The sequence below is a fragment of the Ammospiza caudacuta genome, chromosome 3 (assembly GCF_027887145.1).
Source record: "Ammospiza caudacuta isolate bAmmCau1 chromosome 3, bAmmCau1.pri, whole genome shotgun sequence".
Classification (NCBI taxonomy): Eukaryota; Metazoa; Chordata; class Aves; order Passeriformes; family Passerellidae; genus Ammospiza; species Ammospiza caudacuta.
The window spans coordinates 62,943,570-62,960,424 of NC_080595.1; the positions used below are offsets into that span (position 1 = coordinate 62,943,570).

The following is a 16,855-nucleotide window of genomic DNA, read 5'->3' on the forward strand; positions in this document are numbered from 1 at the left end:
TGCTGGCAGTTGAGATAGCTGCAGGCATGAGACTGTTGCATTTGCTCTGAAACTCTGAATTTACTTTAAATATTAAGATGACAGATTCTGTGAACTGAAGTTCAAGCATTTGTACTCTTGCAAATGAGTTTTGTGCTGTGGACTGTGTCTAAATATACAATAAATTTTTTTGTCTGGACACATCTGTTTGTTATTGTGGAAAACATGATCCTAAAACCAAATTTTCAGGTAGGTTTGTCCTGATGTAAAATAAACTCAAGTCAATAAAACTACATTGGTATATCCCAAAGATCTTCCCCAGTGCTGAGTTCTACATTTGAAAATGAAGACATATTGGATTCTTGAATCTGTTACTCTTACCATATCTCTTAGAAGGCAGATGGGTCCTTGAGTCTTTCAAGTCTGCTTTCCCTAGTGCTAAAATCACAGGTAGCATTGCCAGTACACTTAGCAGGTTTGGGCTTAGGCCATGGGTTGAACAGGGCTCTGTTTCCATCAACAGCAGAAGGGAAAGTGCTGTAACAAACTCCTTGAAGAAGGACAAAATAACTTGCACATTAAAGAAATGGAACCTCTGAAGAGAAAATCAATCTGGTACTTGATGCTTGATATTTAGTCTATTTTATAAAATATCCTTACTGTAACTGAATTTTAGAGATCACTGCAACTAAGATATGAAGGTTACAGAGGGATGAAAAAATTTCCTGCTTGAAAACCTGAACATAAGTCCAGATGGTGCAAAATGGCTTTAGCATTACAGGAAATTGAAAGCATCTTTCTTTTTGAAGGCCAGATTCAAAGTTTCTTTTATAAAATATTATTACCTTCAGCATGCAGGGTTTTACTTTTAGTTAAATTATTTCTCTCTCAGAACCTTATTTCCTACCCTTCAAATTGATCAAATCTAAATACAGTAAAGAGTAAAGAACTGTTGTAATACTTGGAAGTTTTCCCATCATCTCCTTCCTACGACGAACGGCTGTCTGGGTTTGTGCCGTAATTTCTCCTGCATGAGCCTTGGCAGAAGTATGAAAGGAGGGAGCCATGCTATTTTACCTCCACTGGAATCTCTGTGTTCTCCCCTTAGGTGAGCCCACTCTTGGGAGCATTCATTAGCCAAATTGTTCATCTGGAAGAGAAGGACCCTTTTTGGTTGTGAGGCTTTCTATGGTCCAAGTTTCTTCTGGTACCTGTTGAATTGAGAAGTAGACAGTTGTACACAAACTCAACTCTTTGAGCTTCTTCTATAGGAAAATAGCTTATCCATGCCAGATTTATTACACTTGTACTGATAAACAATCTAGAACAGTTTTCACAGTACATTTTGGCACAGGGACCACTAAAATCTTCCACCTGAAAGGGCAGTCTATAGTCTGCTAAGGTCCCTGGCAGCAGGTGCCTGTTGTTACTACTTCCTGCCATGACATTGTAAGCAGCATGGCCAATCCAAAAGTCCTGGAATTGGAAGCAAGAGATACAAATGAAAGGTGCTGCTCATCTGCAGGTGGATGAGGTGCTGAGTCTGTGCTGCTTTTCCTCCAAAATGAAGCAGTGCAGCACCACAAACATTGTGAGGTGTGGCTACCAGAACATGAGTAATTTCTGCATGACTCAGCTCCAGGATGCTTTGAAATGACCACATTGTACACTACTGCTTAAAATTAGTTCAGATCCCACGGACTTGAAAGTGGTAAATGTGGCATCAATATTTAATGAAACCTCAGGGGAAATTTTGAGAATTGCAAGTAGAAAAATGTGCCTTATACACTGAGCAGATTCATGGGAAAACATCAGAAAATAGATAAATATGTCATATATGGAATGAATCAACATGGTTTTTAGAGTAAAAGCTGTTGGAGCTATTTGAAGATACTAACAAACATACAATTAAGGATGACTAATCATAAAATCATTTTAACAATGTCTCTTCTCAAAGTGCAATAAAGAAATTAAGCAATTATTATTATAAAATTAGTAGAGTAATAGGAAATGTAGAATTCCATAGATGTTTGTAAATGATCATGAAATAATGTGAAGACTTAGGAGACACTTTTTGCTGGTAATACTGAATTGATCACAGTAGTCAAAGCTAAGTCTACCAAGACCTGTAAAAATATCTGGTGAGAATATAAATAAATAATGCAATGGCTGAATAAATTCAATATTGATAAATACAAATCAATGCAAAACCTACCTTAATTGCACATTCACAATAATGGGCTGTCAATGAGCTATTGCTACCCAGGAGAAAGATCTTGCAATCATTGTGAGTATTTCTCTGAAAATTTCACCTTAGTTCAGGGCAATGATCAAAAAGCTACACTGATTGTTATGAATTGTTAGGAAAGAAATAGAAAATATGAAAGAAAACATCATCATACCGGACTATATATGATTCTGGAATGATAACATTGTCTTCAGTTCTAATAACATTGGTCCAGAAGGTCTGTCCTAAGGCACAGGAGGTGTAACAATGGCCAGCAAGGATAACTATACAGAAATATAAAAAGATTCCCATATGAGAAGAAAATACGCTTTCAAATAGAAGAGAACTAGCAAGTGGGTTTTCTCTGTTAGTAAGGAGTTCTAAATTCAGGTAAGGCGCAAGGGATGAGGATAATTCCCTGTGCCAGGGGTGGGAAGGATACTGCTGAAGCATGAAATACCTCTTGGGCTTTAAAAGAGCAATCTGCACATATTATCACCTTCAGTAGGCTCTTGTGAATTTACCAAGCCTACAATTGTATTTTTGTTGGTAATCCGATCTCAGCTTGATAACAATGCTTTTCCTGTATATGATCAAATGAATAGTGCAGCAATTTTCCAAAGCCCAAGGAGTAAGGATAACAAAGGTCACATGTTTTGCAAACTGGCCAAATGAAACATTTATAAAAGTTCATATTTTAAAGGACAGAAAGAGCTTTACAGCTGGAGCTTTCCTGAAGTGGCTGTGGTTTTGGTATCAACCCACAGTGGATTTCCTGACATCCATTCATTCCCCCAAGCCATGCAGAGATTTTCCACCAACAAAATCCTTCTGCAGCAGGTTCCACAGGTTGATTATCTGCTGTATACTAAATCCTTCTTCTGTTTGTGCCCTGCCAGCTTCCTCTAGTGTCCCTTATTGCAACACAATATTTTGAAAGGATCCAGGCTGTTGAAGCACCAAGTAATAACACAGATCCAGCCTGCTGGCATGTCTTCAAGAAGGACCATAATTTAATAGAAGATAATAGGAAAGGAGCATAACCAAAAAGCAATATGAATGATGCATTCTCTCCATTTAGCAGCTTTGGTGCACTAAAAAGAGCCAGACTTTCTTCTAGCTCTGGCAATCCTACTTCACCCCAATACCCTGAAGTGGAAAAAAAAATTGTAATTATTATTCAGGCAACATTTCATCCTGATCTGATAGCATGCTAAAAAGGTTTTGCTTCAAAATAACTCTGTTTTCTGCAATTGCAATCTATCATTTGGTCCAAGGTATTGCATTTGACTCTGTGGTCCAGTTGAAACACATTTGCCTTGGATGGTGTAAATTACCCATACTGCCTGCCTGTGAAGAGGTGATCCAGCCCAAGGCACCACATCTATGCCAGGCACAGGCACACACATGGCTGTTCTTCAGCTGGAGGCCATGGTGCCTCAGCTGGAGGCAGATCGTCCTGGGGGTGAGGATTTGCCATGTCCTGTCTCAGAAACAGAGCTGCCCACCACCCTGTTTCTGGGAACGTCTCCCTGACCTTGGCAGCCAAACATCTCAGATTTGGCACAGCAATACAAGGGCATCTGTCAGTGTGAATATCAAAGAGCTTGCTTGGCTCTTTGAGGAAGGCTTGCTACAGGATGCCAAGAACCACAGTGCAGTATGAGCCTGGCCATTTTCAATCTGTATTCTGTGGGTACAGATTCATGGCCTAGCAGGCATAAGAGCAACCCAAGCCACTCCACATTTTGCAGCCCAGCTCTGCTTCTGTGAGAGCTGGGACTGTACCAAATAGTACTCAAAGTATTGTTGTGAAATAGGACTGAGTTATTCTTTTGCTCATTAATTCACTTATAACTTCAACTGTCTTTTATTATCATCTTATGTGTCTTCTCTGTTCTTTGGAAATAATTTTCATTTTTGCTAATCAGGCTAGTAATCACAACCTCCAGTTCCAGATGCAACTTCCCACTCAAAGTCCCTTAAGAGCTGATTGCTGGAAACTGGGAGGATGTGACAGGGAAAGAAACACTCAGCTGAAGCAGCCACTGCTCCTACAAGCAGGAACGTGGCTCTTTGTGCTCAGTTCTTACAGTCACATGAGTAAAGCAGAAGGGGAAATATTTAGTTTAAAGTAATATGTTAATGCATGTAAAGTACAGCTATGTGTATTACCTGCTAAGGCAGGAGACAGGTTTTCTATTCTCATTTGGCTCTGGAACCACATAATATTGAGTTGGAGGGGGCCCATAAGAGAAACAGTCAAAAACAGACAAAAAATGTTGAGTTTCTCTGATGTTTTTTTGTGATAAAAAACTTGGCTGAATATCCTTGCATAATTTTTGCATGATTTTTGATCCCATAAAAAGCAACACTGTGACTTGTGGAATTAATTTCTAAGTATGCTTCGAGGTTTATTTTGCCATTATTTAACAGTGTTTATCCCAGAGGCTCAGAACAAGTTTTCTAAAGCTATTCAGTATTGGCCTCAGTATACTTTCATTTCTGTTGATGCAAATGTGACACCCTGGTTATATTTTTCCCATAGACTGCTGGGGAAATTTACCTCACTTGGGTAGCAAGGGCATTTTCCATTTTTAAACACACTCTAAAGTAGTGTGATTAAAAACAGGGCTATTTTAGACATCATGCCAGCAGCTCACTCTATAAACAACTGCCTAATAAATACTTACTGGTTCAGTTTTGGGAGCCTACTTCTTTCTCTGTCCTTTCAATGGAGAAATCTGGATGATGAAAGACCCTCATGATGATTACTTTGGTTTGAAATCAGATTCTTCAGATTGATCTGGTGTTTCCTAGCCCAAGTTTTCTCAGCTCCTGGGTGTGCAGCCACTCTGAGCCTCTTTTTCTCTCCAATAAAGTGCCTAATGGTGTTCACATCAATGAGCAAAACTCTTCTTGTAATGTAATTTACGTGACACAGACTTCTGCAGCAGCAGAACCAAGTGCATGCAAGTGCTGTGTGCATAACCTGGTGTGTCTGCTTGTACAATTAATAAAACTTTGAGATAGTGGCCAAATCCACTCTAATTTCTTTTGAAAGCTTCTTAATATATTTGTGTGATTTCCAGGTTAAGTGTTGAAAGAATTATGAAGTTTCTTTAATATCAGGAGAGTTTAACACAGGTGCTGCAACATGTTACACCGGACTGTGCTAGGTCTATGTTGGGCTTGTGTTTATTTTTAAACTGGACTCACAAAAACCTCCAAATCTAAATAACATGGTTATTGAAGGATGAATTTCACAAACAGCTGAACTGAGCATCATGTGGCATAGCTCCCACCAAAGAAGCACTGCAGAATGACTTCCAAGTAAACCAGAGGAAGGAGAAGACTACGTGCAATATGAAGATTTTGTCTGTGTGTTCAGTGTCCATTGCCACAGAGTTCTACGGGATTTTGTCCCTAGGCTTCCTGTGCTTCTGTGTCTAATCCTCTGGGGCCAGTTGTGGCTAAAGCAAGCTTCTCTTTGGATTTCTCTGGAGTGAGGGAAGGAGACAGTGTGAGGAAAATGTCCAATATTTTGGCAGAGCCAAGGGCTCTGAGATTACATTCAAGAATAATTATTAACAAATGTTAGCCAACATTTCTCTGAAGCCTCCTTAATCTAATTCTTTCAAGGACCAGCTTGAGTCTGGAATACCAATAGTAACATTAATCCACTCATGCATAAGCTAATGTAGTTTTTGGATGGAAATGTGTGCTGGTGTGGAGAACAGCCCACGTGACAGATGTGGACGTGGTGAGGCTGCTGGGCACGTTGTGTCTCTCCCAGCCTGGGAACAAGGTCTCATGTTGACAGCTGCCCTGTGCAGCTCTGACAGTGGCTGTATGAAGGATGTGAGATGGGGTGGCAGGAGGCCAGCAGTGCAGGAATCACTGGCTCACACAGCTGGTGGACCAGCACTGCTGGAGGGGGTGGCAGGTGGCAGCTCAGCACTGCAGAGACTTTGGTCCAGGGGATTATGGAGACTGACCTCTCTCCTCCTAACTCATGGCCACCCAACCAGCAGAGAGATTTTGGGGTGGGGAGCATATTAAAGCTTAGCTTAGTAGTTTGTAAAACCCCATTTTTTAATGTGTTAAGTAATAGACAGCCAATTTATGTTTTTGAGCTGTGCATGTCCATTTTGTGGGGTCTCTTTATGCCTGGTTAAAGATGCCCAAACAAATTGAGCTGAAAGAGAGGCCATAACACATTTTGAGCCAAGACCTGATCATGTTCACTTTCCCAGTCCTTCATGTGCTGGTGGTGTAGGCTGCTGCCCCAGTTTGGTAGATCAAGCTCCCCATACACAGTCTTTTAGCCTCTCTTCATGACCCTGGTGACTTCACTGACTACAGAGAAGATCCCTTCCCTTTGATCCCATGGCCTCCAGCCTCTGTTACTCCATCACACTCACTAGTGTAAATTATTAATGTATATAAATTATTTATTCATGTGGATGATCCAGAAACACTACAGCAGTAAAAATACCAGAGACTTAGTAAGTAACTATGAAGGAGCATCTCTGCAGTCATGAGAGATGAAAAGTGGTCTTCCAGGAGTCTGAGGTTACAGGATGGCAACAAGACAAGACAAACTGATCTGTGGCTTCTCCATACTCATCTTTTCTGTAACTAAGTCCATCACTAAATCCAGTGATGTTCCATAATGTCCATGTTATTTTCAAAGTATTACACCCCTGTATACTGAAAGTACAAAAGCTGTCTAGTATATAACTAAGAAAGTTGATTCCCAGTCTCTCAAAAAATGCATTACTTCATTTCCTTTTTTATAATCTTAAGGTACAAATTAAGAGTGGGTTCTCTGTCTTTTGGTGCCTTTTCGGTATCCCTAGAAAATTATTACCATGTCTACATGTAAAATTGTAGAATAAATATGTAACAGGCAGGCCACTGGCAATGTTAGCTCAATGAGCAATGAATCTATTTTTCTATGTTTTCTACATCTACCACTAAAAACAGTTCCAGTTATGTTTCCTTAATTAACACTTGCTTTAAGTGCAATGGAACTATACAGCTTAGAAAAGTCCCTGCACTTGAAGTTTTATTGGGATGGATGGATGGATGGATGGATGGATGGATGGATGGATGGATGGATGGATGGATGGATGGAGTGAGTTAAGAATATCTGGACTTACTAAAAAATTAATCTGTTTTTTCCTTTTTGCACCTTCACTTTTGAAACACCTTCCTTACCTCTGCAGAATTATTAATTTGGGATGTTGCTTTAGCCATTCTCTGCATATTCCCTTTGTTAGCAATCATTCTACAAACAATAGGATCCATCCCAGTCCAGTGATATGTCTAATTTTGGAGCACAATGGTAAAGAAGGTTTTAATTTATCAAGTTATCATATTTACTTAAGGATTCTGCCTGGTTTTGCTGTGGACTCTTTTTGTTAAATAACCTAAATAAGTTTGCTGAGGTTTGTATTCCAATTTTTTGTACTTAGCAAGAACAAGGCTTGATGTTGCAGCCATCACCTCAAGCTATTTGCAAACATTCAGTCATCTATTTCTTTCTGGGGGAGGGAGGTTTGTTGCCCACTCTGCTCTGCTGGCTGGCAGGAGGAATGCCACAGAATTTAAGATCATTTGCAAATTATTTCCTGTAGTTCTCTGCACATTTAAGGGTTTGACTACTTATTCCACTTTGACAGAAGTTGGATAAAGTGGTGTTTTAGCTTCATGAAAATTGTTCCAAGTCATGGTCATGTAATAATTTAATTTGTGAAAAGCTTTTGAAATTTTGATTCTTCTGTAAGTTTTCACATAGTGACAGGGGGTAACTGCTGAAAGTGACAAAGGTTCAGAGGACCTACACAGTGATAAATGGAGCTTCAAACGCACACTTTGTTCCTTTGCTTCTCCCTGCGCCTCTAGAGATCACCTCCCTGAGTTTGCCTTGATTTTACCTTCACTTAACCTCTATCCTGCAATATTCCTTAAAACTCTTCACTTCAGCACCCTGCAAGACTGACCACATGCTCATTCAGTCCTCTTCCTCGGATGTGTCTGGTTGGAAAATGTGCCTGGGAAATGGGACATTTGCCTGTACAGTACAGCAGAGTGACAGACACAGGTGTTCATTATTTGACTGACCGGATGCAGGGAACACTATTGTTTTGCTTCCTTGCATCCTCTATTCTTCTAAACATTTGGATTTACTAGGTTTTCTTTTTTCACACTAGCAGCTACCTTTGACTTTTATCGTTAGTTGCTGGTATTTCTTCTTTGTTTTGTTTTCTGTTATGTTTTGTTTTTCTGAGTTATGAATAAAGTTAAATCATATCAGCATGTTTTCTTCTCATCTTCTGAGTGTTTCAGTGCCTGAAGTTATCTTTATGGCTAAGAAAAGGGAAAAAATAATTAAAGTAAAACGTATTCTGGAAATGCAACATTTTCTCTGAGTTTTAATTCAAATTGCAGTTTTGCTAAAAAAATCTCACCAGAATCTTGAGTCAGTCTTGACCTCAAATAATTTCTGCCTTTCTTATGTGAAAGGAAACCAACTTTCATTTCAGATAAGCTCCTACTGAAATCCCCATGTGTAATTTTTAATTATCTTCTCTTAACTACTATAATTCTGCATTTTGGATTGGTTTAATCCTTAATCACCACAAGCAAAAAGGGGCTTTATTTTCCAGCAATGAGGAGAGCTCCTTGAAGAAACAGTTCTACGTCCCAGCCTCTGTTAATGCATTTTTCATCCAAGAGTCACTAAACAAAGAACATAAACAGCAGTGGGACCAGAGACCACAAACCAGCAGTCAAACTCCAGTCACTTGCTGCAGAATTATTTGCTTATCAATGCCAGAGTGCCCTTTTTGCTATGCCAGAAATGGCAGGCATATCGCTTTTTGTTTTCCCTTGTACTGTTCTAATTATTGCTCCACTATGAGTGTGTTTTATTCCTCAGCCCAGGCGTCTCTTGGGACTGATTTTCATTCAGTACAAATGTTCTCATTATAAAGGCTTAACATGAGGAGAATATAAATGAGAAGATGAGTGCATGCTAAGAAGTTGCTTATACAGAAACTATTGATCAAAGGAACAGCAGAGTAAAACACATGTCAGCATTAACGTGCTCCTACTTCCACGGTTCAAACAGTTTCCATTCCCATAAGAATAGTGTGACTCCTTGCCTCTGAAACCAGGCCAGGAAAAACTTTGTTTAACTGAAAAAAAAAAAAAAGTGCAAAACATTTCTATAGAAGATTGTTGTATGGCACTGAAGAGCTCTTTGAAAGCAGGTGCACCTTCATCAGTCTTTACTGATGAAGGTGCAATTACATGTGCACCTACACATGAAAGAGATTACCCCCTGTCACTATGTGAACAATTACAGAAGAATCAAAATTCCAAAAGACTTCCACAAATTAAATTATTACATGACCATGACTTGACACAATTTTCATGAAGCTAAAACACCACTTACTTTATCCAACTGCTCACTAATCACGCAGTTGACCCATTCACCATGTCATTTCTGGGAGCTGCTTTTGTCCAGTGGTTTTGGCCTGGGTCAGACAGTAGTCACTGCCAGATGAAGACTTCAGTGAATAGTCATGTAAGCCCTCCTTCAACCTCTGTTGAGCAAGACCAGAGGTGTCTCTGCAAAGACACCAATCTCTCTGGGATTTCAGAAACAATTTCTCCCCTCCTCCAAACTGCTACTGTGGCTTTCAGATGGAAACAGCTGAAAGCCACAGTTGCAGTTCAGCCCCTCATTTTTTCAGGCCAAGACAACATACCACTAACAGCTGAACAGAGGCAGAGGGGGTTCCCTGATAAAATATAGTTTTGAAAAACATTGTGCAAAACCAAGTCTGAGGCTAAAAGCAGAGTGAAGCAACCCTCAGGTGTTTGGCTACCAGGCTCCAGCTGAGGCAAACAGATTTCCTCCTGGCCTTCCACTGGGCTGCAGCCTGCTCTGCAGCTAGTATTTCATCTGCAGTGAAAAAGTTTCATTTTACACTTCACAAGCATATTCTTGGACATAACTAGAAAAAAATTAAATGTGTGTTTTTACTAAATTTCAACTTAAAAGTTCCACTGAGGGCAGTGGCCCTGCTCTTCTCCTTGCTGACTACATAAATCTGTAGGATATCTCTCAAGACCTTTAAAAAGTCAGAATTCTAACAAGAATATGTGAGTCATGTCTAGACTGACATAAAAATGAAAGAGTATCATTCTTGTCACCAGAATGAAGCATGGCTCACACTCTGATCCATGACATGCTCACACGGTCTTTAGGCTAAAATAGCACACACAGAAGTGTGCACAGTTATAATCAGAAACTTCTATAAATATGTAATATAAAGCCTCTTGAATCCTAACTTAGAGACTGTATAACCTTACCAAGAAGTAGTATTTTACCAAACAATTCAGTAGGACCATCAATAGACATAGGGCATTATCCAGCGTGGGTCCCAATACCTGTATGTCTGGATACAGCATTCAAATCTGACCTTAAGCTCCAATCCATTTCAGCTTTAGGTCACCTTAAGTCAACTCAGAAACAGCATTTAGTTTCATTCTCACAAAGGCCTTGATGCACATTCAGCTGGTGCATTACCCCTCTGCTACCAGACTGAGCATCCTTATGCTACATATACCTGTGCTTGGAGACATGGATTTCCACAACAGTCTCCCTTCCTTCATCAGAGAATTGGGGTCTGTTAGTCAGGATTTACATGGATTTACTGTCCTCTGGTTACTCTGTCAACTCTTAAACAGCTCTCATGCACAGCCCAACAGTGTAGGGAATTCATGGCATGGGTTGCTCAGATATCCATGCATGCCTTCCACAATTTTTTTGGTCTATGCCTGGACCAAGCCTAGATGTCAAGAAGTTTCTCAGCAAGTCATAGGCAGTTCCAGCTAGATTAGTCCTGGAAGCTGAGCTATTGCTTTTAAATCTGTCACAGCTCTACAATCAGCAGTGTAGAAATACCCTTTGAGTATGAGCAAACTGGAAAGTAGAACTGAAAACAAAACATGGACAAACTTGCACCTTCTGCTTTGAAATGCCAACACTTTCCGAGAATAACCTGTGCATCACTACCTTAAGACATTCCTCAGAAGAAGAGCTTATTTAAGAAACAGAATTGTTGTCTGAAAATGATTTGTAAGTGTGAGGAAGGCAACATATTTGTTCTGGTGGGTGCAGCTCTGAGCTTCACATCTGCCTATAATAGGTTCAGTCTTTATGTATCTGCCTTCTTCAGTGCTCATCTCACAGCTCCATACAAGAGATTTATCCTTCAGTTTGGCAGCCAGGCTTCACTGCCAGTGGAAAAAAAAACTTTGAGAAAGCAAGAAGGGTAAGAAAATGAATCCAGATGCAAGGGTTTCCCCCCCCTATTTTTTGAGTAAATTAACAGTCATTCTTGTAAAAAACAGAAGTAAAGGCTATTTTAAGATCACATGAATGGTTCAGAAACAAAAGCCCTCTTGATTTTCCTCTTTCAAAACATCTAAAAATTAAAGATATGTTTGGTTTGCTTAAACACGTGTATCTAGAGTCTTTTTAGAGGCTTCTGGGGTGTCCTCTATCCCACAGTTTCTGATGCAATAGAACATCCCCTTTATGGTCTGTGCCATATCTGGCAGGCACACTCCAGTACATCTCAGATGATGCCTTTGCTCAGGCCCTCAACCCTCCCCAACATTTTTCAGAGCTGCTATTCTCGATGCCATCCATAGGAACTGAATGAGCATGCTCTCAAATAATGAGATCACCTATCAAAGTGCCTGGACATAATTTCAGTGATTAATTTCCACAGTTTTACTTGAAATATGAGAACAATGACTGTTACAAGCTGAATTATATAAAAAGGCCCTTAATCATGGAGATGACTTGTAGAGAGGAATGGGAGATGACAATCCATGATTCAGATATAATACAATAGTTTTCCTGTTTTCACAGCTGAGTGTCTGGTTTTGTGTTCTTACGTGCAAGTTGGATTTAAATTGCTTGATAGCCTATAAAAAGCTATCTCTCAATGATCTCCAGGGATGATTTCAGATTGAGATTTTTTTTATCTAGTATTCTAGAGCATTTTGAGGCTACTCCTTTAACTCACACTTCAAGAGTGGACCTCTAGGAAGTTGTAACCAGTATTTATTTCTAAATCTGCCCTGCCCAGAACATAAATTAATCCCAAGAGTTTCAAAGATTTTTCCTTGAAAACAATAATGACTTGGGCCTAGTTTATCTGCATGATTTCAGCAGCCAAGCTCCAGAGCAGTATGTTGGCACAATACCCTGTAGCCAACTTAATGGTGTGATTCACTGGAGCACTATTTCTCTCCTGTAACCCTGTCACTTGCAAGCACTTAATTTTATTCAAGTTCATTTGGAAACAGGTGAAAATGTACACAGAGTGCAAAGGAAAAATATTTTATTGTGAACATAGCATGTAAAAGATGCGTTTCAGAATATACTGTTATATATCAAATGAGGAAAAAAAAGCTCTGACGTGAGATAAATGAACAGTGCTTGAGACAAATGAAGAACATGCACACAGCTGTTCTAACAGCACAATTCTGATACAAATCACAACATATTATATAGCTTTTATGACAATGCGTGTAAAAATTGCAAATATTGGACCTACTCCTGCTTTGCTGTCCATTATCCAAATCTTCAGTGACTCTTGCAGGTGTGTGGAGAGAACAATGAGAGCAAAGTGACACCCCATCTCAGGCAGCAGAAGGTAGAGATGGAGGAACATCAAAAACAAAAGACAAAAACACTGTTCTACAAAAGTAAAAAGGCAAATATTATCCCAAGGAATATTATTATTTGCACGAGAAATCTTAATTGCAGCATCCTGACTCCATTAAAGCCAATGAGAGTATGGCATTGAGATCAGTGGAGCCTGAATTTCATACTGAAATTTAAAACATTCTTGCTTTAGTGTAAACATCAGCAGAAACTAAATGTCAGCATCTATAGAAGTATTCAAGTGCTGTTTAAAAAAACAATAAAAAACATACAACGCTAACCCAAAATGCCAGTACATATACAAAAGGCAGATAATTAAAAGAGGAATTTTTTCCCCAAATATACATTTTGTAGTATTTAAAACCACCAATTTTTTAATACTTGTACATCATTGTTAGGGAAGGAGTATATGAGAAAAAAAAAACTGAATTATTTACAGTGATAAAGGAAGGGCACAGTGTTTGCTCAGATCTATTTGAAACCAGTATTTTCTACTTTGGAGTCATGACATATACCTGCACACTCAAACAGGTTTCAATGCAATGTTGAGAAGGGGCTATAGTTCATTATTATGAAATATAACCCTTCTGTGCAAGTATTTCAGCATGATTCCTCATGAGCCATTTATACCCATTCACATTTTCAGTTAAAAAAAGCCAAACAAACCAACCTGAAAAATTTCTTGCCACAATATTTTGTCTTAAACAACCTGATGAAATATTCCACAATGGCAATTTACAGTCATGCATTTGGAGACTCAGAGTCAATACAACTTTTCCATTTACTGTTAGAGTTGTGCCTGTCTTCAAAGAGTTCTTTGCTAATTTTTGTGCGGATCTCAGGACTCGTTAACAGCTCCTTTATCTGATTCAGTCTGGGTAACAGGGCCTGCGTTTCTCTGCGTAAAGCTTCCTTTACTAAGTCTGCTTCATGGCTCTCTCCTAGAGGAAAACAACAATATAATACATTTTATAACAACTAACATGATTTAGAATCATTAATATTCAGAGATAAAGAGATCATATCCGGTTTGGACAGTAGTAAGTGCTCAGTGTTTTGCCCATACTCATTTTTTATAAAAAGGTTTTCATCAAAAAATATAATTTACATCAACAAATGCTACCAAAATGTAAAGAACAGTACAGCATCACATTTAAGGGAAACTCCTGCCTTATTACATACTGTGTAATAGTATCTGCGATGAGTATCTGCAGTGGTAATTTTTAGCTTGGTATTGACTGCTGTTGACTAGGAAACAGCACGTGCTCTCACACGGAGCAAGCAGCCCTGCAGCGCTGCCAAACCCTCGGGCGCAGGGCACCGCTTCCACTTATGGCAAGGCTTCATCCATAGTCATCCACAACAATCCAAATGACAAATGCAAAATGTTCAGTTTCTCCTCAAAAAGCAAGAAAGGGACTCTTGGTATCAAGAGCGAGTGAAGACTGGAGCCGCCTGTTTCACCACTCTTGTCTTTTTTCCACCTTCCATCCCTCCCAGTAATCAGCAGATTTTCAGCAGTGCAAGCACTTATTAAACCAGTAGACAGTGTCCTTCAGTTCAGAACAAACTTTTGATAAGAGACTCACAAAGCAGAGCCTGACACCCAGCACCACTTTGCAAATTTCAGCAGGGAGCGGAACATGTTTTTCTAGTTATTCTTGGTGGGATATTTGCTCCCAGGCTTTTTGCACAGCGCTCACTTGCTGTTATCATTGTCGCTCTCATTCTTGCTGCCGCTTGCTGCTTCCTCAGTTTTTGCAGGGCTCCCATCACTCTGCCTGCTTTTGTTTTGTGTTTCTTCTAAATATTGTTGCACAGCCTTCAGCACTGCGTTCTCCACCAGCCTTTTGCTAAGGCTCACCAGCTCTGCATCGTCTGGCTCTGCTGCTTGCTTTTCACCTATGCATCACAACAGACAAGAGAAGGGATTCATTGCCATGCAAAGACAGTAGCTGAGATTGTATCAGAAGCTTCTGATTTGAGCTGGATTCTAAGTTATTAGCTTCTTCCTGATTGTAAAAAGTAATTTTTGCCCCCCTCAAGCTCCAAATCAAAATGTTCCATAAAGATGTGTACAGCCTATTAGATCAAAGATATTTCACTGCTCGTGTTTCTTATAACACTCGAGCAAAAGCCACTGGCTAACATTATAACCCCTCATTCAGCATAGAAGAGTAAGTGTGCAAATTTAATTTTTTTTCTGGCCAATGATCACCAGTGACATCTGAGCAAAGATCATAGAATCACAGAATAGTCTGAGTTGGAAGAGGCACATAAGGATCACCAAATCCAACTCTTGAGTAAATGGCCATTAAGGCAATCAAACTCGCAGCCTTGGCATTATCAGCCCCATGCTCTGACCAACTGAGCCAATCTCAGGGTCTAACATAGCACAAGGCTTATTTACACTTCAGCAGCATTCCTAAATTTAGGTGCCACCATTTTTTGATTTTCCTTAATAAATCTAAATATATTTATTCATTGCTTGTAATTCAGGAGTTTCTCACAGGAAAAATTACTAAAACACTCAAAACACAGGTTTCAAATATTTTTCTAAACAAAGCACAAAACTAACAAAAAACATATAGTCCCTCCCTGCCACTCTTCTGTCTTCTATCTTAAAGCTCTAACATCAAAGGATTTCAAGTTCCAGCAGTCCATTTTTAAATATCTGCAGGTAAAAACAAGAAGCTTAAATTTCCCTGCTTTGCTAAAACTTAATATGAATAACATATACAACAAACAACTATATGCATAGTGAGGATTCTCATACATCATTACACTTAATTTGAAATGGTACTTTTCCATGAAACATTTTCCTAATAAACTATAAACCCTACTGCAGAATCCTCCTTTCACAAAGAATTTGTTGCAGGAAAAGCAAATTTTATTGTCCAATTCTCATTGGTCATGCCATTTGCTAATTCACAGTCCCCTGCACTAGGTAAATAACTGTTTCCCTCCATCTGAATTTAAAGGTCATACATTTCATGTCCTCTTCAGGCATTTGCATTCTGCGACCAGTAATAAGAGGCTGCTTAGTCACACACATGTGGTGAAAGAGAAATTATTGTATGCTCTCAGCACAAAGCTTTGTACTGTTCAGTTACCTAAATTTGTCATTTTTCATACATGTAAATTTATTAAAGTATTCCAGCACATTTAGATAACAGTTATGAAAGACTTTTATTAGTCTTCCTAGTGTACTGGGAGTGATTTCACTGATAAAGCATAATTCATATGGGGATTCAAGGAGGAGAGAGAGAAGCAAACAAAACTCTTCATATTCAGAGGTAGTGCTTCTATTAGCTGTTAATCTGAACATTCTGCTCTGGAACAGTAGCTGCTCTTCCAGTTCTGGGCCTCCACAGCACTGTTAGTATGGACAAGGAAGAACTGTGCTCTCCCCCTGAAGAACAATCAGACTACATCTTGGTAAAGCATTTCTTTACATTTTGGAGAAAGCATAGATAAATATTCTAGAGATATGAAAAATAATATTGAGGGGAACAGTTTTGGTTAAAACCAAATATAAGAATACATCATAAGAATGTATTATAAGAATGTAAATATAAGAATACATTAAAAACTATTATCATTTCCAAGGAGAAATATTTCAGGCTACCATGCAACAGAGGCAGAGGCACTATTCCCAAAACCAAACAGCTACATACTCCACATTCTCTGACTCACTGCTTATATATCACTATCTCTAAATCCTGGGTTTAAGTTTATCCTTTAAATTACCGGAAGGACTCTTCTCTCTCAGGGCACCCAAGGTATTTATGAGCAGCATCTCCTCACAGCTTTTCTGAATTAATCCCACACACTCCTTTGAACGAAGCCCTTAGATTACTGATTTCCTTTGCTTCTAGTAAGGATGCTCA

At 39.2% G+C, this 16,855-nt stretch overlaps 1 protein-coding gene across 4 annotated transcripts in view; it reads right to left on the reverse strand.

Annotated features, from left to right (window-relative positions):
• Positions 1-12,622: 12,622 nt before the first annotated feature.
• The window catches only part of AKAP7 (A-kinase anchoring protein 7), an 80,143-nt gene continuing 75,910 nt past the window's right edge, over positions 12,623-16,855 (reverse strand). The window contains exons 8-9 of one of the 4 annotated variants that reach the window (XR_009274541.1): positions 14,148-14,867; positions 13,679-13,906 (exon numbers count right to left, since the gene is read on the reverse strand). Coding sequence is in view for 3 of the 4 variants with exons in the window: in XM_058801421.1 (XP_058657404.1) it covers positions 13,894-13,906; positions 14,669-14,867 (212 nt within the window). In the remaining variant the exon portion in view is untranslated. Of the gene's footprint in view, positions 14,868-16,855 lie in introns of all 4 variants that reach the window. The other 3 variants (XM_058801421.1, XM_058801420.1, XM_058801422.1) reach the window with 3 other exon arrangements.